A 23,185-nucleotide genomic window follows, 5' to 3' on the forward strand; every position below is an offset into this window, starting at 1 on the left:
AAAGCCTTTTTGAAAAACATACTGTTCGAAACGCGTAGCCTGCTGCTACACATTCTCCTGTGAACCATGTTTTTGGACTTTGCATTTTATCTTCAATAAATTTGATTATCTTTGGAAGCTGGATTTTTCTCCCGTTTTGCCCTATTGCTCCACGTGATGACTGCACGTTATCCGGGCTTCCCCACAACACATGCCTAGCAGGTGAGCTGGTCATCATTTTTTTTTCTTCTTTATTTACACATATGCTAATGACACCGAGCTCTACCTCTCTGGGATTCTGGACAGCAGAGAGGTGACATCTGGGCCAGAGTGTCCATCAGCCATATCCTCCTACTCTCACTTCAAGCTCAATGTGGACAAATCTGAACTAATTATCTTCCCTCCATCTCTCATCTTCCCTACCTGATTTATCTATCAAAATAAATTAACACTTTCCCCTGTCCCCAAACTCTGCTGCCTCAGAGTAACCCTTGACTCTGCCCGGTCCTTCAAACCGCACATCCAAGCTCCTGCCACCTCCAGTTCAAAAATATTTCTATAATCCGTCCTTTCCTTAACCCACTGCCAAAATGCTTGTGCATGCCCTCATCTCCCACCTCGACTACTGCAACATCCTCCTCTGTGGCCTCTCTTCTAACACCCCTCCAGTCCATCCTTAAAGGGCCACTGTCACCCCCCTCCAGCCGTTATAAACTAAAAGAGCCACCTTGTGCAGCAGTAATGCTGCATTCTAACAAGGTGGCTCTTTTAGTTTTAGGTTCAAGCATACCCCAAATAAAACGTTTTTATACTTCGCCGCAATACCTGTCTCTAGCCAGGTAGGCGGGTCCTCACTCCCCAGCTTGGCCAGCTCCTCTGCCGTCACTCACATCTTCCTGCACTTTCGGCACCGCCCCCTCAGCGCTGTTATTGTTTCAAATCCGGCGCCTGCGCTGTGTACTGGTGTCCTGCGCAGACGCAGTAAGCTCTGGCTGTCTGATGTAATGGCTGATACCAGAGAACAAAAGACATCCACAGAACACCAGGCTGGATCTGCTGCACAGCAAATAGCTGAAGGACCTGCGATGACGTCACTGCCATGTGATTGCCCTAATCAGTTTGCATTGCACAACTCATCTGTTACTAGGCGTTTCATATCCACCCCCTAAACATTTGACTAGGTGATATCTACAGTACCCTGCTGGAGCTGTGCTACAGACCACCACATCTGACCACTGCTAACTGAACAGTGGGGGTGCCAGGTGTACTTCACCACTGATAGGACAAATATGAAAGTAATGGATAATCACTCTAGATTGAATACATGCTGTAATATGCCAGTTCCTTTCCTGTAAAGTTACTGCTGAATGCGGAGTTACTCAGGAGTTCAAAAGTTGCCAGTTTCAGGCTGCTCACCATGTGCATAGGGAATTGACTCCTAGGCATATATTATTGTGGTTGTTTGGAGTGATATCAGAAAATTGGGCAGAATTTACTGCATTGTACTCATCAGTCCTTACCGGCATGTCCTCAGTGACTGGTAACATTTCTGGCATGGGGACACTGTCACAACCATTCCTGTACCCTCTCCATGTCTGGCTATTTTGGCTGCGCTGCAAACTAGTAAAATGATTGGGAGCGTTTATTGATTGAGCCATTGGGACAAGTGTGCATGTTTAACCCCTTCACCCCCGGAGCTTTTTCCATTTTTCCGTTTTCGTTTTTCGCTACCCTCCTTCCCAGAGCCATAACTTTTTTATTTTTCCGTCAATTTGGCCATGTGAGGGCTTATTTTTTGCGGGACGAGTTGTACTTTTGAACGACATCATTGGTTTTACCATGTCGTGTACTAGAAAACAGGAAAAAAAATTCCAAGTGCAGTGAAATTGCAAAAAAAGTGCAATCCCACACTTGTTTTTTGCTTGCCTATTTTGCTAGGTTCACTAAATGCTAAAACTGACCTGCCATTATGATTCTCCAGGTCACTAAGAGTTCATAGACACCTAACATGACTAGGTTATTTTTCACCTAAGTGGTGAAAAAAAATTCCAAACTTTGCAAAAAACAAAACAAAACTGCGCCATTTTCCGATACTCGTAGAGTCTCCATTTTTCGTGATCTGGGGTCAGGTGAGGGCTTATTTTTTGCGTGCCGAGCTGGCGTTTTTAATGATAGCATTTTGGTGTAGATGCGTTCTTTTGTTCGCCCGTTATTGCATTTGTTAATGCAATGTCGTGGCGACCAAAAAAACGTAAATCTGGCGTTTCGAATTTTTTTCTCATTACGCCATTTAGCGATCAGGTTAATGCTTTTTTTTTATTGATAGATCGGGCGATTCTGAACGCGGCGATACCAAATGTGTAGGTTGGGGGTTTTTTTTTATTGATTTATTTTGATTGGGGCGAAAGGGGGGGTGATTTAAACTTTATTTTTTTCACATTTTTAAAAACTTTTTTTTTAACTTTTGCCATGCTTCTATAGCCTCCATGGGAGGCTAGAAGCAGGCACAGCCCGATCGGCTCTGCTATGCAGCAGTGATCATAAGATCGCTGCTACACAGCAGATTTGCAGGTGTGCTGTGAGCGCCGACCACAGGGGGGCCCTCACAACAACCGGCAATCAGTAACCATAGAGGTCTCAAGGACCTCTATGGTTACAATGGAGGAGCATCGCCGACCCCCGATCATGTGACGGGGGTCGGCGATGCGCTCATATCCGGCCGCATGGCCGGATGCGGTAGTTAAATGCCGCTGTCTGCGTTTGACAGCGGCATTTAACTAGTTAATAGCGGCGGGTGATCGCGATTTCACCCGCCGCTATTGCGCGCACATGTCAGCTGTAAAAAACAGCTGACATGTCGTGACTTTGATGTGCGCTCACCGCCGGAGCGCACATCAAAGCGGGGGTCCCGACATGTGATGTACTATACCGTCACATGTCGGGAAGGGGTTAATATTTGGTGCAGACAGAAATTTTTGCATCTCCTGGCAGGAAACTGCTTAAAATACAGTAAGTGGATTGTTGCTGTAGATTTTTCTTCTATTTATATGGGTGAAAACTGCTGCAAAAGTGCGAAGAGTTAACATGCTGCAAACTTAATCTGCAAGTCAAAAGCAGTGTACATGAGACTTCAGGATTTTTTGCTTTGATGACAGCAGAAATCTGCATTGCGTGCAGGCCCTTCCAGTTTTCTGGAACCCCATGAATTGCTTTAGGAGTTTAGCGCTTTCTTATCCCATTTACTTGCCATAGATCCACACATACAAGACACAGCCACCAAGATTGACTTTTTTGTTTTTATTGGAAAACAAATATACAACTTGGAATGGATTTGAGGCAAATTGTGCCATAAGCAGGTTCTTCTGAAAAGTGGCTAAACCAAAGTAAACCTTAATCTGGTGAAGGAGCTCACAACTCACTGCTGGGTAATGCTATGCAGACCCCTCACATCAGTGTAGTTCAAATATAAAGAAAAATATTGTAGTAGTAAGCATGGTGAAAATGTTCCAGGTCTGGAGCAAACAATACAGTAGGAAAGGCAGGAAGGGTGGAAGGAGAAAACAAGACAAGTATCTGGATATACCAGCTTTGCATTAGTGCAACATAAGTTCAATATTGTTAACTATCTGTAGTTTAGAGTTGTTTACTCCACATTCCAACAAGCAGACAAGTTACTTGAAGAAATCCAACTTGAGGGGAAGGAAAGAAGAAAAATTTTTGTTTTTAAAACTGAAGAGCCCGGATGTTCCCGTGTGACTAAATTCATCAAGGTCTTCCATGTGCACAAAGGGCTTTGATAAAAATCCAGAGTAAGCCACATGCAGCATTTGTTACTTAATCAACTCTTTCCATGGAAACCGAAATAAAAAGTTTAAGAAAAGACAGTGACAGGAATGGGAAACATGAATGGAATTCTAAATTACTATACATGCATTTTCTGACAGTAAGGGGAAACATTTTACAGATAAGTTACAAAGAAAGGCAAATAAACATCTTTGTACAAGAAATTTAACACATTCTGTACAGTCTTCACTTTGCTGTCATCATTTGTACAAACTCTGCAAGAAAAAGAACAGGAGAACAATGAAATCACAGGCAACAATAAATTAAAGGGAACCCATCACCCCCAAAATGGAAGTTGGGCTAAGCCCACAGGCATCAGGGGCTTATCTACAGCATTCTGTAATGCTGTAGCCCTGATGTATCCTGAAAGATGAGAAAAAGATTACTCACCCAGGGGCGTCTGGTCCGATGGGAGTCACTGTCCGGGGCCTCCCATCTTCATAGGAAGACGTCCTCTTCTTGTCTTCATGCTCCGGCGCAGGCATACTTTGTCTGCCCTGTTGAGGGCAGAGCAGAGTACTGCAGTGCACAGGCGCCTCTGACCTTTCCTGCACACTGCAGTACTTTGCTCTGCCCTCGACAGGGCAGACACCGTACGCCTGCGCCGGAGCCACAGCGTGAAGACAAGAAGGGGACGTCATCGTAAGAAGATGGGAGGCCCTGGACCGAACTGCGACAACTATCAGACCGAACTGCAGCGGGACCGCCCCTGGGTAAGAATATTCTAACCTTTATTTTTCAGGATACATCGGGGGCTTAAGTACAGCATTACAGAATGCTGTAGATAAGCCCCTGATGCCGGTGGGCTTAGCTCAACTTCCATTTTGGGGGTGACAGGTTCCCTTTACGTCAGTGCAGTAAACATACCCAGAGCCCTTAGGATCCCTGCATGATCTGCCTCTGACCTGTACAGAAATTGTTATCACCAAGTTAGGCCAAGTTCTGATTAGTGTTTGGCTGCAGATGGCTATGTACGTCCTCCCTTAAGCTCTGCATGCATCCTGGGAACCCATCTTTGACATTGGGTACACAGGGACATGCGTTGCATGCAGATGCATCTGCATGGGGCATTTTGATTTATCTGCCTACAATGCATACCCAAAGGTAGAGATAGGTATGCAGGATGCATGCGGAGCTTAAGGGAGGAGTTACGCAGCCCAGCAAGACGCTAATCTGAACCCAGCCTTAGATGTGCATGCTTTTTGCTTGGTCTGGATATATTCATATGTGCCAGAAGCATTTATATCACTTCCACTTAGGGTATGTGCCCACAATCAGGAATTGCTGAGGGTTTGATGTTGTGCATTAATGCAGCGTCAAAACTGCAGCTGCCAAGTGTTATAGCTTACTGGGTGGGATTTCTAGAAATCCCATGTTTACTAGGCACGTGTGCCTGCAGACCACCCGCAGAAACTGGAACATGGCACGTCTTTCAGGACCACAGCATGTTAATTTCTCACCAATAGAATGTGGTAAATCCACATGGTTCAGTGAACACCTGCAGATTTGCCTGCGATCAATAGAAAGCAGTGAAAATAGCATTTTGGATTCAGTGTACTTACAGATTGTGGGCAGTCTAAAGAGACTGATGAGAATTAAGACCAGAGCAAAAATGTAGGAGATTTACACTAGTTACTGATCAGTCTATAAAGCATTAATAGTTGGCTTTAACCATTTGTATCAAACAAATCTTGTTGCTTTAACTTTGACAAGTGTTTGTGCAAAGAAAGCAGAAAAGGTTGTCATTGCAAAGAGACCAGGTTGTCATTTTATAGTTGTAAGAAGTGGGAACTTCTGTAAAACCCCCTTTTGAAAGTTTTTTGCAAGATAAGCTGCTTGCATGTCTTGCTCTACATAAACCCCAAGGAATTTGGTGATCTGCCCCTTTATTCTTTTGATTATCCCTTTGCAAGCCTGCTATGCCAGCTACAGCACTTGATTTTAAGTTGTTGGGATTACCTTTTACATCAATGCAATGAAAGGTCATGACCAAAACATTGTTACTTTGAATGTGAGGTTAATCTAGGAGAAGTCAACTATAACAAGACCATTTTGTCCATAGTGAACTGAAGTTTATGGACATTGAATGTTGTAGAGCAGTGCCCAGCATCTGCAGGGTTAGATTTGCTTATGTGGCTTCTGAAAATAGGTGACCACTGCTTCACTCAGATTATATTAGTGCCCAGGTGAAACCTGCATGTAGTGAATACTGTATTTTTTGGACCATAAGATGCATTTTCCCCCCAATTTGTGTGGAAAATGGGGGTGCACCTCATGGTTGCAATATACTTACAAATCCTGTGGCAGCAGTCCCGATGCAGCTGTGCTTCGTGGGGGTGCTCCACCAGCATTTTGTCAAAGCCCAAAAGCTCCCACAGATCTGTTGCCGTGATGCAGTGGCCTCTGGAAAGATGGCCACAGGGGCAGCGCATGCTCAGATTCAAATCTCAGCAACGAGATCTTGTTGCTGAAATCTGAGAATGCGCCGCCCCAGTGGCCATCTTTCTGGAGGCCACCACATCACAGCAATAGATCTGCAGGGGCTTTGACGAAATGCTGGTGGACCCCCATTTGACACTTTCCCCCTATTTTCTTTCTGAAAATTTGGGGTGTGTCTTAGGCTATGTGCACACATAGAAGGGTCCTCTGCGGGTTCTCCTGCCGCGGATTTGATAAATCTGCAGGGCAAAACAGCTGCGTTATCCCTGCAGATTTATCGCGGTTTGTCTGGCGGTTTCCGCTGCGGGTTTACTCCTGCACTTGTTTTACTATTGATGCTGCATATGCAGCATGAATAGTAATGTTAAATAATAATAATAAAAAATGTTATTCTCACCCTCCGACATCCCGATCTCCGCGGCGGTCCGGTTCCAAACATGACATGCGAGAAGGACCTTTGTGATGTCATCGCAGGTCCTGCTCGCATAGCAACCCGACGGCCGTGTGCCGCGCTGAGAGGTGAGGTTTTTTGTTTCACACACACACACAAATATGGTTCCCAGGGCCTGGAGGAGAGTCTCCTCCACCCCGGGTACCATCTGCACATGATCTGCTTACTTTCCGCATGGTGGGCATAGCCCCATGCGGGAAGTGAGCGGATCACTGCATTCCTATGTGTGCAGAATCGCCGTGATTTTTCGGTTTCGGTTTCCCATAGGTTTACATTGAACTGTAAACTCATGGGAAACTGCTGCGGATCCACAGCAAAATCCACAACGTGTGCACATACCCCTAGTCTTAATATGGTATGCATGTCCATCTTTGGCCATTGCACATTTCCTCATCTGGGATTATCTTTATAAACAAGAGCTGACAATAGGAAGCAAACTGAAGAGTGGCCAAGAGGAGTTGAATGGTGCTATGCAGAAAGAAAAGCTTTACATGTACATCCTCACCATTCCTTTTCATCAACACGTCCAGATATCTATTTTTTCAGTACCTTGGACAGTTTCTCCTGCAGCTTGGACAATGTCACCACAAAGTCTTTGTATGGTTCCAGAAAGAAAGACTGATATTTAAGCATCTGGTGAACAGCTTGTCAGACGTGTAGTGCAAATTGTGCTCATTAATAGTGTAAGATAGCAGGCTATAGGATGTGCACTGCATTAATCAGGTCTTTATGGCATGTTTAACTGATGAGCCCTCTGCTTTATAAAACTGGTCAGCCCCAACCATTGGGTTCATCATGAAATAAACTTTCTGCAAAGCCAGTTAAGCATTAGGCTGGAACCCACCTTCATAATTTACTTGGCCGTCTCCGTCAATGTCTGCTTCCCTGATCATTTCATCGACCTCTTCGTCCGTTAACTTTTCACCCAGATTTGTCATCACATGACGGAGCTCAGCAGCGCTAATGTAGCCGTTTCCATCCTGTAGGAGATAGGAAGACTCAGCGTGGTGTCCTGTAGCTACAGTACCCAGAATGGCAGCACCCCAGGTCACGACTGAATGCAGTCATACTATTCAGTAAACTGGATTACGATAAGAATATTGTTCAAGATGTTTCTTTACTCCCACTGTATAAACATGACAGCAGCCGAACCTGTTTATGTGGAAAGTTGCAGCAAAGACCGAGCCAAGAGAAACTACTATTGTTTACAGTGGCAGGATACACTATAGATCCACATGAACAGCAGAAGTCCTGACCATACAAGCCACCAGTCTGGTTAAGGAGCGACTGCGCTCACACCCTGAATCTCTGGAGTAGACATTCTTTTAAACTTTTACTGTTTGGTGGCAGCACCTGTCCACATTGGGATTGTGCTGTATGCAAACTAAAATGCTGTATGATGTGTCAATCCTGGCCAGCAGAATAAACTATATGCAAATCTGTGCTTGCAGTCCAGGGCGCTTTCTACAACCAGTGAAAGGAACAATAAGGCTAGGTTCCCATTGCATTTTAGTGTGAGCGCTAACGGACAGCGAAATTAACGACGTGCAACGCGTCCGTTAGTGCTCCCATTGCCAGCAATGTTAAAGCGCATTGCTAGCGCGTGTCATTTTCAGCACGCGCTAGCGATGTGCCGTTCTTTTGTAGCGTGCCTCGGACGTTGCTTGCAGCGTCCGCGGCACGCCCGAGGTCCGTTCCCCGCTCTCGCAGATCTGCGCTAGCGTGGAAGTTTAACGCGACCCTTAAAAGACATTGCGTTAGCGCAATCCGCTAGTGCTAAATGGATTGCCCTAACGCAATCTGAACCTAGCTTAAGCCTGTGAATTAGCCTTACAGATAATATGAAGCATTGGCAGCTAAAACCTAACCCTTACCAAGATGTAAAAACCTTAGAGGCAACTAAGCATTATGCACTAGCATTTCCAAGTGCCAATGCAGTGAAGCATGTGTGGTTGCATGTCAGGCCTACAAGGATCACACAATCTAGAGCAAGTAAATCCAGGAAACCCATTCAGGTTTGATTTTTAGGAGTTCTCATGTGAAATGTCGTACGAGTCCTGTGATATTCTACACAGTCATCTTCAACTAGTATGTACACTGCCTAAGACAGGTCCCATGTAGGCCAACACTCAGATGGCCATGGCACTTCAGTCAGTATCACAAATTTACTGTTGCAATCTGCTAAAGTTAAGCTAGGCCAGCAGGTACCTTATATGAAGACAAGATACTGTAAGATGGCTAAGGGACTGAGTAAAGTACTGATTTGACCACTTTAGCGATGCAGCTGTAAGCAATAGAGGCAGGGATGCTCACTTTGGTGATCAAATCTCCTCAACGGAGCTTTACTTCCTTTACAGTGTAGAGGGAGGTGTGACTGATACTGCCATTTATTAACCACAAGCATAAGCTACATTTCCTAACTACTGCCTGTGGTTGTGCAGGTGCGGAAACAAGTGTCTGAGTGGCAGAATGGTGTGAAGTCTTCATGCACATTTATATAGCTTTTTTTTTTTAGTGGTAAGACCACCCCTTTGTTTGCTGAAACATCGAATACCTTGTCAAACACACGGAATGCTTCTCTGATTTCCTCTTCACTATCAGTGTCCTTCATTTTTCTAGCCATCATAGTCAAGAATTCAGGGAAGTCAATTGTTCCATTACCTGTTGGATTAAGAACAAACAAGTCAATACAATGGATTGGATGCAAATTGTCCTCATACAAAACCAGCAGATAAACGTACCATCAGCATCTACTTCATTGATCATGTCCTGCAGTTCTGCTTCTGTGGGGTTCTGCCCAAGCGACCTCATCACTGTGCCCAACTCCTTTGTTGTAATGGTGCCATCGCCATCCTTGTCAAACAGTGAGAAGGCTTCTTTGAACTCTAGAGATAGAAACATGAATCATGAGCCTTCTGGAACGACAGCTCCCATCCTACACCTGCAGCAATCCTGTATAGACCTGTGTAGGTCACGTATAGTTGTGACTAGGGTTGAGTGAAACGGGTCGGCCATTTTCAGAAGTCGCCGACTTTTGGCAGAGTCGGGTTTCATGAAACCCGACCCCTGTGTGGGGTCGGCCATGAGGTCGGCGATCTTCTGAATCTGGTATCGGAATTCCGATACCGAGTTCCGATATCGGGAATCAGTATCGGAATCCATATTTAAGTGTTAAATAAAGAATCAAAATAAAAAATATTGATATACTCACCCTCGGACGCGCCCTGGTACTAACCGGCAGCCTTCCTTCCCAAGAATGAGCGCGTGAATGACCTGCGGTGACGTCGCGGCTTGTGATTGGTCACGAGCGGTCACATGGACAATCCGCGACGTCATCTAAGGTCTTTCACGCGCTCATTCTTAGGAAGGAAGGCTGCCGGAAAGCAGGGCGCGTCCGAGGGCGAGTATATACCTAATAGGAATATACTCGCCCTCGGACGCGCCCTGCTTCTTTCCGGCAGCCTTCCTTCCTAAGAATGAGCGCGTGAAGGACCTTAGATGACGTCGCGGCTTGTCCATGTGACCGCTCGTGACCAATCACAAGCCGCGATGTCACCGCAGGTAATTTACGCGCTCATTCTTAGGAAGGAAGCCTGCCGTTAGTACCAGGGCGCGTCCGAGGGCGAGTATATCAATATTTTTTATTTTACACATTAATATGGATCCCAGGGCCTGAAGGAGAGTTTCCTCCCCTTCAGACCCTGGGAACCATAGTATCCCATTGCACTGCATTGGGTTTCGTGTTTCGGCCGACCGACTTTTTTTATAGGATTGGCCGATTTCACTCGACCCGACTTGAGAAAGTCGGGTTTCGTGAAACCCGACCCTATAAAAATAAAAGTCGCTCAACCCTAGTTGTGACTAGTGACTGAGGCTCACATAACAGGTTTATAGGAACAGGAATCTTTTACAGCCAAGCAAGTAGTAATAGAGGTTCTCTGCAAAAAGCTGGGCAGCGGCCATCAAGGAATTTCCTGTGCTATGGGGTAGTATCCTGTTAGTGATCATAGTGATTTACAGTAACAGGATGAAGTATTAATGTCTACTGGTACACAAGTGATTAGTGTCAATTTAGCATTTGACAAACTTACCAGCGATCTGCTCTTCTGTCAGTTGGTCAGCCTGTAAAGAAAAAAAATAAATTACAATTACTACAATCAGTAATCTTAGATGTGTTCTGAACCTTACATCAGTCACATCAGAACCTAAACATGTCAAAGTCTGAAGAGTTGAAGACTAGAGCATGGCACTGCTGATCACCCGCAAGTCACTGAGGTCAGGACAAAACCTTAGATCTTTTGGCCTGACTGCTGAAGCTTGTACTAAGCAACATAAGATTTTACCAGGGAAGAAGGGCACTGAGGAGCTGTTAATCTGGCTAGGTATGCAGAAATTGGTGTTTAAACAAACAGATTATACAGTCATTCTGACACTTGTCCCAGTGATGGGTCTGCCTTAATGGTGTTGTCCACTAGTAGGACAACCCCTTCATCTAAATGTTATGCCCCAATAATAAAGCATACTCCCCTCCTGTGCCTGCACGTGGTCCTGGGGCTGTGATGTGGTGGAATGACACTTGATGCCCAATTAGCGTTAGCATTAGTCTGTCTCTGGACAAACTGAACATGAGGAAGTCTGGCCTGCAGCTGATCCCTGGCTTTCTTTTCATGTCCAGTTTGACTGAAGGTGGAGAGAGGCCAGAGCTGACTGCGCACCACATTTCATTCCACTGCATCACAACCCTGGGACCCTCAATGCTGACACCACTGGAACAGCACTGGCATGAGAGGAGAGTAGGCTTTATTAGGGCATAACATTTATTTTAATAAGGGGTCGTCCCAGTAGTGGAAAACTTTTTTTAATGGTCACACTATGGTTGTGGGGTAACCTGCAACCCTAGTTGATCTGCAGACTGCAGTTTCACCTGATCTAGCATGGAAGTTATGAAGAGCATGTGCAATGTAAGTGGGAGGACAGCATCTGTCTCCCTTTCACCAAGGGCAGATCTAGCCCAACACCCCATCACACAGATCTGTGCCCACCCTTTAAGTGAGCCTGCCATGTTGAAAGTTGGGTTTCGTCATCAGGAAGGGTAAACTAAAGGGTCACATTAAGCAACGCTGCAGCGATATAGACAACGATGCCGATTGCTGCAGCGTCGCTGTTTCGTTGTTGTGTGGTCGCTGGAGAGCTGTCACACAGACAGCTCTCCAGCGACCAACGATGCCGAAGTCCCCAGGTAACCATCGGGTTACTAAGCGCAGGGCAGCGCTTAGTAACCCGATGTTTACCCTGGTTACCAGTGTAAATGTAAAAAAAACCCAAAAACAAACAAACACTACATACTTACATTCCGGTGTCTGTCGCGTCCCCCGGCGTCTGCTTCCCTGCACTGTAAGCGCCGGCCGTAAAGCAGAGCTGTGACGTCACCGCTGTGCTCTGCTTTACGGCCGGTGCTGACAGTGCAGGGAAGCGGACGCGACAGACACCGGAATGTAAGTATATAGTGTTTGGTTTTTTTACATTTACAATGGTAACCAGAGTAAATATCAGGTTACTAAGCGCGGCCCTGCGCTTAGTAACCCGATGTTTACCCTGGTTACCAGTGAAGACATCGCTGAATCGGCGTCACACACGCCGACTCAGCGATGTCAGCGGGTGAGCCAGCGACGAAATAAGGGTCGGAGCTAGAAGGCCAGCACAACGATATCACAGCGGGATCCAGATCGCTGCTGCGTGTCAAACAACGATATCGCTATCCAGGATGCTGCAACGTCACAGATCGCTATCGTTATTGTTGTTAAGTTGTTCAGTGTGAAGGTACCTTTAACAGGAACTTTGTGTGAAGCGTTTCAGGAAACCATTTCATTTGATATCCTCAGTCTTTGTATGGATAAAGTCCAGTGGGTGGTATTACACAGAAGCAACCATATCAAGTCCTCCTGCCATGACTGTTCACACAACTGGTGAATAGGACCTCCTACTGGCCTCATGTATACAGACACCAAGGATCAAGAAGAAGCTTTACTGAAGTTTTTCCCCACAAAGAAAAGTGATGTATGAATCCAGTGGGCAGTCCCAGCCAGTGACTGAGCCTTCCCTGTAAGACTGCAGGCAGATGGTCAGTAGGTCCATCCTGTGGACATAACAGGAATATCAGCCATTTTTATACAGGTTAGGCCATGTGCACATGTTGCATTTTCTCTTAAGTGTTTCACAGTACCATTAAAGTGAATTCCTGTAGTCACACAGCTTTTTCCCCTTGCAGATTTATAGTCAAGTCTTCAACATGTCAATTCTTGTAGTGCATTTCACTGCCATTAGTGGAAATGCACTGCAAATTAGCACAGTTTACCACCAACATATCAGTAATTGCAGCAGTATCCTCTGCTACAAATCCTGAAAAGTGTGCACATTCCCCGTACCATTCTTCAGCAAATCTACAACTTTGCTTATCTAGATACCATACTGTCTACAGATCAGATTGTATCTGCAATATGACTTGTTCCCATTAAATCTGCATGTGTTTACCACATACTGTAAAAGCAGTGAAAAACAAGTTAGGAAATAACTTGTCCACAGGACAGCAGTCAGACCGATGTAAGCAAGTTACTTCAGGCTGCCTAAACTATAATCATTGTAATATACTCCTAAATTATGAGCAGCATTTGACATCAGGAAGATCATGAAACTTGTGAACTCCAGAAGAACGTGCAGAGAACAGATTCTGACAAGTAAAGATTTACAGAGTGGTCACATTAGTCTGCAAACAAGTGAACCGAGCTCACTACAATGTCTATCCTTGGAGGATTCTTACTCATTCAAACAATGGATGGAGAGCTGCAATCCTGGGTCAAACAGCCCCTTGCCAAGATGTCAAGGTCCAATTTATTCATCAAGACCAAGCGGCATTTACCTGGTATAATGCAAACAAGTAATACAGTTTATACACAAGTCATACAGGCCTTAGCTTTTGACAGCAACTCATGTTGAGACCTGAAGGTCGGTACTAAGATTGTTCCAGAAGTCCACATCCCAACAGGCAACACAGGAGCAAGTTGCCATGAACAGCAGTTACACAGGCTCACAAAAAAGGGAAGGTGGGATTCATCAGGACTGGCATTGTGCACCATAGTCTTGATCAAAGGTCTACAGAAGCAGGATGTGGCAACATTTCTTTTGATCTGCCCATGTGCTTCACTCATGGGCTACAATACAGTCCTCCTTGCATCACTTTTTGGCTTAAAAGGGAACCTGCAATTTGAGTCATGCTGCCTAGTTTGGGCAGCATGGATTAGATAAAGGCCACAATAGCAGCCAGGTTTATTTTTCTCCAAAACGCTGGCATGTCAGAAAGTATACCTTAACCATCATCTCCAGCTGGATCTTTAGAGACCAGTTCTGCCTCCAGTTGGCTCTACCCAGTGCTGCCAGATAATTGACAGGCCTAGATCTACATAGCTGAAGTTGTGCTGCACTGTACTCCCTAATGACACTTAACGGAGTTTTGCAGTTCAAAATTACAAGTCTAAAGACTAAAGGTACCGTCACACTAAGCGACGCTGCAGCGATAGCGACAGCAATGCCGATCGCTGCAGCGTCGCTGTGTGGTCGCTGGAGAGCTGTCACACAGACCGCTCTCCAGCGACCAGCGATGCCGAGGTCCCCGGGTAACCAGGGTAAACATCGGGTTGCTAAGCGCAGGGCCGCGCTTAGTAACCCGATGTTTACCCTGGTTACCAGCGTAAAAGTTAAAAAAACAAACAGTACATGCTCACCTGCGCGTCCCCCAGCCTCTGCATCCTGACGCTGACTGAGCTCCGGCCCTAACAGCAGAGCGGTGACGTCACCGCTGTTGCTTTCACTTTCAGTTTAGGGCCGGCGCTTTAGTGTCAGGAAGCAGAGGCTGGGGGACGCGCAGGTGAGCATGTACTGTTTGTTTTTTTAACTTTTACGCTGGTAACCAGGGTAAACATCGGGTTACTAAGCGCGGCCCTGCGCTTAGTAACCCGATGTTTACCCTGGTTACCAGTGTAAAATATCGCTGGTATCGTCGCTTTTGCTGTCAAACACGGCGATACACGGCGACCTAGCGACCAAATAATGTGCAGACCTTCTAGCAGCGACCAGCAATTTCACAGCGGGATCCAGATCGCTGCTGCGTGTCAAATACAGCGATATCGCCATCCAGGTCGCTGCAACGTCACGGATTGCTGGCGATATCGCCTAGTGTGACGGTACCTTAAGTCCCAGTGCATGCCGAGTTAAGACATGTTATACATGCTCCTGGCCAGGGACTGTCTAGTGGGTGTGGCCTCACTCCATACAAGTGTATGGAAGAGATGCTGTGCCCACTGGCTGGGAGCAAGTATAACCAATACATACCCACTGGGCCCCTGCAGGCACAGTGACTGCAGACTTATCAATTTGAGCCAGAATGTCCCTTTAAAGAAGAGCAACAAAAAAAAGTATGCAAAAAAAAAAAAAGTTGACTATGCTATAAACTGAAGGAGACATTACAGATGCAACAAGTACCCTGGGACACACTTTACTCCCCTCCTTGTCCAGTATAGAGTTTGCCATGTTGGCACTGCAACAAATCGGTGCTCAGAGGCTTAAGTGGGGTGTCCTGTCCATAAACAAAGCCTCAACTCAATTGGTTGCAGTGAAGTATATGCATTTTACAGTTATATTTTAATTCCCTCATGTCAGTAGCTCATAAAGATAGGATTTTATAGCACATCTGAAAAGTGTCATGCTATGGACAAATAAAAAAAAAAAAAAAAAAAAAAAGGCTTAGGCTGTATAAGTTACATGAGGCTTCATTAACTGTGCCAGGACTTATCAAGTGCAATTCTCCCACCAAATTAGTGAGAAAAACAACAAAACAAAAAAAAAAAAAAAAAAAAAACACACCACTTACTCCGAGCATTACCAATAGCCATTATAAGTCACAGCCCAAGCAAGACAGACATTAGTCCAGAGCCTAGAGGGGTGGAGCAAGACAAGACATACACCTGCTCTGGGGCCTTCAAATGCTTATTCAGGACACTATTTGAAATTAATTTGTAAACACTTATAGAAGCAGCACCTACTACTACCCCAGCCATCCTCACCAGCACCTTTGACAATAAAGTTAAAATAAATATGCTTTTGTAGAAGTCCACGTGTGATGCTATGCAGAAATTGCACAGATATAACAAGTCCAATAAGAATTCACTTCTCACCCAGATTCATGTAGGAAGACTTTATAGGCAGTATGCCCTACACTAAATGCTACTGCAACAAGCTGAGAGATTACTGTATTACAGAGAAAACAAGGCCTTTGGCAATGCCACCATATGATAGGCACTTGCTGACGGTCTCATAATGGCCATAGATAAGACATTAAAATTTATTGCCACAGACTGGTGTTCGATATATTGAGTCTCCAGCCTGATTCATCTTGGTCTTTGCACAACTCTTTTGGGTGGAGTATTTGAGAGTCAGTTTGGCGCAACGTCATACAGCACCTTTGGTGTATTTGTGTACCCCAGTGTCTTGTGACTTAGAATGGAGTTGATGAACAAGGTCCTACTTTTGTTCAAGACAAACCGACATTGTAACACCAACATAAAACTTTGTTAGTTTGAAGCCAAAAGGGAACCCATCACGTCCTTTTTAACATGTAAACTTGTGTAAGGCTATGTTCACACGCTGCGGTTTTTGCTGCGGATCCGCAGCGGATTTGCAGACGTTTTCCATGCAGGGTACAGTACAATGTTACCCTATGGAAAACCAAATCCGCTGTTCCTACTTTGCTTTTTTCCGCTGGAAAATCCACGCTGATTTTCTGCGGAAAAAAAAGAAGTAGCATGTCACTTCTTTCTGCAGATTCCGCAACTGTTTTCCACCTGCACCAATAGGAAAGTGCAGTTGGAAAACCGCAGTGGAATCCGCAGAAGAAACAGCACAAAAAACCGCAAGGAAATCCACCGCGGTTTTGCACTGCGGGATTCACAAATCAGGACCTGAAAAATCCGCAGGCAAAAAAGGATGGTGTGAACAAGCCCTTAGTGATGCAATGTGCATCACCATTTTTTTTCATTATAAACAGTCTAATCGTGTGTAAAAGGTACTTTAGCTTGTACTTGCTCATTCAGTCATAGGGGTGTGTTTCATTTCATTCATGGACAGGGAGCTGCTCATCACAGCACATGCATGGCTGCCTGATAGACCATGGGCAGGCACAGATTTGAGTGATGTCAGCAAAACCCAGGGAACATCACTCAAACTGCGTGGGTGGCAACAACTGAATGAAATGAAGCACGCCCTTATGACTAAGTGTTAAGGTACAACCCAACTATAAAAAATGCCTTTTACACATGATTAAACTGCCGTTTATAATGAAAACATGTTGGTGATGCACATTGCATCAACAATGTACTGGGGCAGTTAACATGGCAAGAAGGACATGACAAGTTCCCTTTAATGAGAGGACCTGTTAGAATGATTTTGTAATTTAAAAAGTGAAGAAATAACGATCAATCTAATACAAGTCATGTGACAAGGTTGGTTAAAGGGTAGACATTGACTTTAAAGATTGCTACTTCCAATAGGTGGCACTAGAGTTCTAGTCCTCTTCCACTCTGAAGAGAATTTGCAATCTAATACCTATAACTTTAGCAAAGAAATCTGCTTTGTGGTTCTTCTGCAAATTATATGTTGGTGGACTACACTGGGTCTTCTCCCGGGCCCTTCATCTGAATGAGTTTCCCCTTTGGTTGATATCTGAGCAGTAATCAATCATTGAAACACACAGGGGTCAGGGAAGCAAAGACAGGAAACCCAGTTAGAAAATGTCAAATGTTAATTACAGGACAACAAAGTTGATTTCTTCACCAAAAGGTATCATTTTAATCTGCATTACAGCCATGTCCACAAAATTGTGCTGACAAGCCAGTATAAGACATTATGTCACCCACTGCCAATTGGTAGAGAATGATCATGTGGATGCGTCTTAGGCCACATCCGTTCTGCATCTTCACTGTAGCATTTCGCACTGCACACAAGCTGTAGATTTCATGTTTTGCAAAAGTTAAAGTTAGAACCTACATTCACAGCATTAAGGACTCCCAAAGCTTTTACCCTCTTATATGGCAAATTGAGCAATTGCTGACATCACGTCAGTGGCAGCTTTTCCACTCTGATAGAGCAGAGCCAATTTCATTCTGATTGGCAGCAGGGACCTGGCAATCAAACTGGGGGAGCCAGATGTCACAGTGATGTTAGAAGCCACACCATGGAACAGCATCTTTCTCTGCCCTAACATGCCAGCAGAGGCAGGTAAAAACCCAGCAGGAGTGGTCTTACGACTGAGCCAGTAACTAATGATGCTGGGCACAACAGGCAAGTAGGTAGCAACTGCCTGGCAGTTCTTAGGCAGATTTGTTTTTCCACAAAGTCCTGGATATCCCCTTTAAACACCGACTAGAGGAATCCTTCAAAGCTCTATGTATAAACTGGTCACTTGTCTGCAAAAGTCTTGAGATACTGCAAAAGTCTATGGTGGGGAGGGATAAGCAGCTGGGTAATGGGTAAAGAGTTGGAGTGGAATGAAAGGCAGGGACAAGAGACTTACTGTTTCTACAAGTACAGAGAAATAATTAGCTGGGTAGAAAGGCAAAGTAAGCAATTGTAAATACAGAGTGCTATATCATGATTACTGCAATATATAAAAAACTTGATGCAAGTGCTTCTTTAACAATCATTGGATCTCAAGCCTGCAGCGCCTGTTAATTTATGCTGTGGCTATATTTTGCAGCACGTGCATGACAGGTTTCTTAAAATGGTGCTGGCGCTTTAAGAACTTTACCTAAGGCAACTGTCATGGATGTGGTTAATATTTTATGCTTCACATTTTAAGTTTCCACCAAGAGAATACAACTAGTAGTGTGAATGTTATGTTACCATACAGAAAACTGCATAGCAGCAGTAGTTCACTGGGTTTCTTGACAAGATATTGACAGAACCTCCGCTAAAATATGCTATCAGATTGACAGTCACCATTGTCAATACCATTCACAGAGTGGTGGCTTGGATTTTTTCCATTGAAGAAGACCTGTCAGCAGGTCAAAGTTGCCCAGTTTTTGCTCTCCCGCAGCTCCCAAGTACATTATTCTTATGGCCTTTACAATGGAGGTGGTGCTAAAAGGTTACTCATGCAGAGCAGTGTAAATGTCCAGCCCCTAGAGAATTTTGAGCCACACCCTCAGAAATAGTATGAAAAAAAAAAGTCCATCTCTAGAACAAAGTCAGTTATCTATACATCCAGGTAGAGTGTAATAAGAGCAAAAACTGGCCATGCAAAAGGTCCTCTTAGAGTAAAATATCCACCAGAAAACAAGCTGTGAAAAAAATAAAATTGCACATATCAGGTCAGTTTTTCATCTTAGCTTTGTTCAAGTACTTTGTTGGACAACTGCCAGTTAAAGAATGTCACAGCACTTTGATTTGACACTAAAGAGGGTGAATCCATTACCATTTTGGCTGCAGATACAGGTCACGTCCTGATTACACCCTTACCTGTAAGCCCCCTAACTATCATAGCAGTACCTAATATACAAGGTTAAAGCAAGCAATATGCTCCGTTCCATGTAGCCAAAAAGGATGAGTACAATAATAAATCTACAATATTCAATGCATAATCCTAGCACAAAGTCATACATCAGTACCTAAAGATCTTACCAGAGACACCAAGTGCCAGGCATTTGCCTCATTACTCCGAGAGGAGTAGGCCAATTTAACAAAAACTTCAGTTACTGATCTACTCATAAATAAACTATGAATGGATGGATACTGAAAAGGAGGGGGATGTCATTAGTTGATTAAACCAATCCCAAGCATCCCTGTTTAATCCAGTAGTTAATAAACCAGCACCTATAAAAAAAGGAAGATTTTTATTATTCATCAGCACATGTTAAACGCTCTATTTATAAGCTGGCTAAGCAGACGATGCATGTCCGCCATCAGCACATTACAGGCTGCTATAAACAGCAACCTGCATTCTGCCATCTAATGTGCACGACTATGAAAGGCAATATGAATTTTCACTGCTGACAGGTGTGAATCTGATCTCAGAGCTAGAGGGGAGGAAGGAATTGTCTTTTAGGCAAGAGACTGCATTCTGATTACTGACTCCACAAAAAAGTTGCATGATATCCTGGGCCTTACATACAAGTCAGTGTCAAGATTGTAGTTGCAAAAGTCCAATTGAGTCTTCTTGTTCCAGGTCAGTTGAACTCTTAGTAGCATTTGAATGTGACAGTCTGTACCCTGGACAAAATATGAGCTGTATTGTTCCTACAAGCTGTGACAAAGCATCAATACTCAGAAGAGATGATCTACTAGGCTTGCTGGAAGTTGGCATTTTCCATATTTACTTATGTTTTAGGCATCAGATTTTGGGGAGTTCTGAACCATACCTTGAGTGTCTACATTCAATCTAGTCTATCAATCCATTAATGCATCTTCCTAAAATTGAGTTATGCAGACAAATCATTGCTGAAGTAATTACTTTCAAAACAAGAGGCAATGGAGGTAAAGAACAGCTTGACTGTCTAGAGAGGATGTGCAGAGTGGCTCAACAAGAACCATGAAATTCAAGCAGAATGTTACGGTATTTCAGGATACAGGCTGTCATATAAACAAAGCAGCAATTTCCATTCTTGTTGCCATGGTTACATCCATTTACACAACTATTTAAATAGAAGCAGTTGCAGCAATACAAGAGACTATCAGTGTTCACAATACTGGCCTAATTCAGAGGAGAACTTAACATAATGAGCCTGTTACAATTTGCCAATATTTCAGCATAAAGCACCGATTGTCAATGCCAACTGAACAGAGGTTAAAAGTTAGCACATCCTTGTTGGTCATGACCCGGCTTCAACCAGCTACATGTCATCTGAGCTCATCACAGCCAGGGGAGGGAGGGGGATAAAACCTACAATTCATGATTAATCAGTCTGACTTCATGCCCATTCTACAGTCAAACTTTGGGGCAGACAACAATTAAATGCAATTTATTTTTTTAGGGACTGGCAATGGAATACCAACCACAATTGGAGGCCTGGTAAAATAGTTCCTGTTACGTCAGACAAGGGAATACCGGGCGTACACACTCATTCTGATCATAGCTGTGCCACGCCCAACGAGCGACATCTCCGCCATACACATCAGTACAAGGATAGGAAAAGCCACAGACGAGAGTGAACATAATGTAAACAAGACTCAACCTCATTATACCACACCGAGCAATGGCGGCGACTTTTGACAACGCTGTCACCAGACAGATTGGGTTTTATAGCGATAGTCAAAAATGTAGAAATAAAGATCTAATGTAAAAGCATCTCCCCGGGGGACATCTACAAGTCAGAACGGGCAGGACTCAAGCCCTTCCTTCCGGAAACTGCAGCACAATGCGGCTGGACCCACCCTGATCAAGGGAGAAGACTACTCCTTCCACTGGGTGACATTTCTCCGCCAACTCCCTATACAGATGGGTGGGGGATGTGACACCTCCTTGCTGAACTTTAGCCAAGGGGCATCTAGAGACACAAGTATTCCATTGGGGAGGGGGCAAACTACACGCAGGCCATAGTACACGCCAAATAAAGCAACATCTGCAATTAATGCACAAGACGGGAGGGGCAACCCTGCAAGAGGCCGCAACTTCACAATTGGGGGGGCTAGCGACTGCACGTACCCCTGCCTTATTAGTGCAAGATCCAGTTTCACACGGGTTATGGCGGATTATGTAACGCCACTCCACAGCCTCTTCAGGATACAAAGAGCCTGTCAGTCAGCGGCAGGGCGTGGGAGGAGAGCCGAATGCGGCAGCCCTGGCTTTATTCAGCAGCCCTGTGCAAACCGGATTATACGGGCAATGAATGAACTCCTCTACAAGCAGCGGTTTTAGGTAGGCAGCATAATGTGCATTAACGCAAAGAGCCAGTGACAGCCCCAGGAGGCTGGACATACATTCATACATAAAGGGGTTTGACAGACATCACCCTCCCCAAGAAGATCAGCAGCATCTGCAACCCAACCTTTAGATCTGACAGCTCCAGACCAAGATGTCCTGCAGCAGTCACAACACTTAACCAGATGTTCTGCAGCATCTGTGCTACAACTAACAAAATGCAAGAAGTTCTGTAGCAGCCAAGCATTTTTTGATTGACAGGTCTACCTGCTGCAAACAAAGCACATAGCGCTGAGGAAAAGGCACCCCTCACATACATACAAGAGGTTCTGCAGCAGCTATAGACCACCAGATTCTCTACAAGCAGCATCCTACAGAATAGAAAGCAGCGAAAGATACTAGCAACAATGGGTCAGCCAAAAGACAACATGACATCAACCGCCATGGCTGTCAGCGCCGCCATTGGAAGACACGTTCCGCAGTGATGCCGAATGCAAGTGCGCAGCACTAGGACCGGGAAAAGCAGGAGACATTTTTTTTCCTCTAAAGAAGGAACAGCTTGAAGAAAGAGAAAAGCCCGCGGAGAGGCAAAGGCGGCCACTGGGCGTCACTCACCATTTCCAATGGATGTAATTAGCGCGCAGCTCAGCAGTCACAACCTCACCCCTCACAGGCTCGACTCGGACTAATTTCCAACCGCCGCCAACCGCTCTTCATAAACACCTCCCTCCGCCCTAGATTCCTCCGCCAACGCGCTAATCCCGCCCCCTAATGAAGAAAGTGATGGCGCGGCTTCTCCGCACACACGGGCCGCGCAATAACAGCCCGTACTGGAGATAGAGGCAGTAATGGTGGGTAAAAAACACATAATGCGGTATCGGAAGTAAAGACTTTTATATTATCCAGACGTTATCGATAGTAAGATAAGCGCTCCGCTTAAGGAAGGGGACTGTTTTTATAACGCGCAAGTATACTAAAGACTGAGAGGACTTGTGTGATTGGTCAGAGCTGAGCGCTGATTGGACGTTCGGTACCTGCAATGCGTCACTCGGACATGCACACTGTGGTCGCAGTGGCGCCTGCGCGCTGAGGGCTGCTGATAAACGCAGCAGCAATAGGGAGGAGACTGGAAGCAAATAGTACTAATAAGCCAGGGCACCATGTACATGGCGTGTCAGAGGCGACCAAATGGGGCGGGCGACGGGGAGCTGCAGGCTACGTGCCACAGGCAGGGCTGGAGAGGCCAGGACAGGAGCACGGGGTGTGCCAGCACCCTAACTGCACCGTGCAATGGGAAAATGCAGCTGTCATGGTGTAGACAGGGCTCAAAAGTGCAGGACCGTAATCATAGTGATTGATACACGTCTGCTGCAGCTTACATTACACAGCAATTAAAAAAATTAAATCTGCATTGCGTATATATAAAAGGAAAAGAATCCAGCTCAACGATGCAGTGAAAGATCCGTAGCTTTATTTCACTTCAAAATAGCGTGTGAGGACAAAACATCAGC

At 45.0% G+C, this 23,185-nt stretch overlaps 1 protein-coding gene across 1 annotated transcript; it reads right to left on the minus strand.

Moving 5' to 3' along the window:
• Positions 1-3,261: 3,261 nt before the first annotated feature.
• Positions 3,262-22,421, minus strand: LOC143804384 (calmodulin-1). Its single transcript, XM_077282429.1, has 6 exons — positions 22,290-22,421; positions 10,804-10,834; positions 9,454-9,597; positions 9,267-9,373; positions 7,557-7,692; positions 3,262-4,037 (listed from the first exon to the last, which is right to left on the minus strand). The coding sequence occupies exons 1-6, from the start codon at positions 22,290-22,292 to the stop codon at positions 4,009-4,011; spliced, it is 450 nt and encodes a 149-aa protein (XP_077138544.1). The 5' UTR covers positions 22,293-22,421; the 3' UTR covers positions 3,262-4,008.
• Positions 22,422-23,185: the final 764 nt, after the last annotated feature.

The sequence above is a fragment of the Ranitomeya variabilis genome, chromosome 2 (genome assembly GCF_051348905.1).
Source record: "Ranitomeya variabilis isolate aRanVar5 chromosome 2, aRanVar5.hap1, whole genome shotgun sequence".
Lineage (NCBI taxonomy): Eukaryota > Metazoa > Chordata > Amphibia > Anura > Dendrobatidae > Ranitomeya > Ranitomeya variabilis.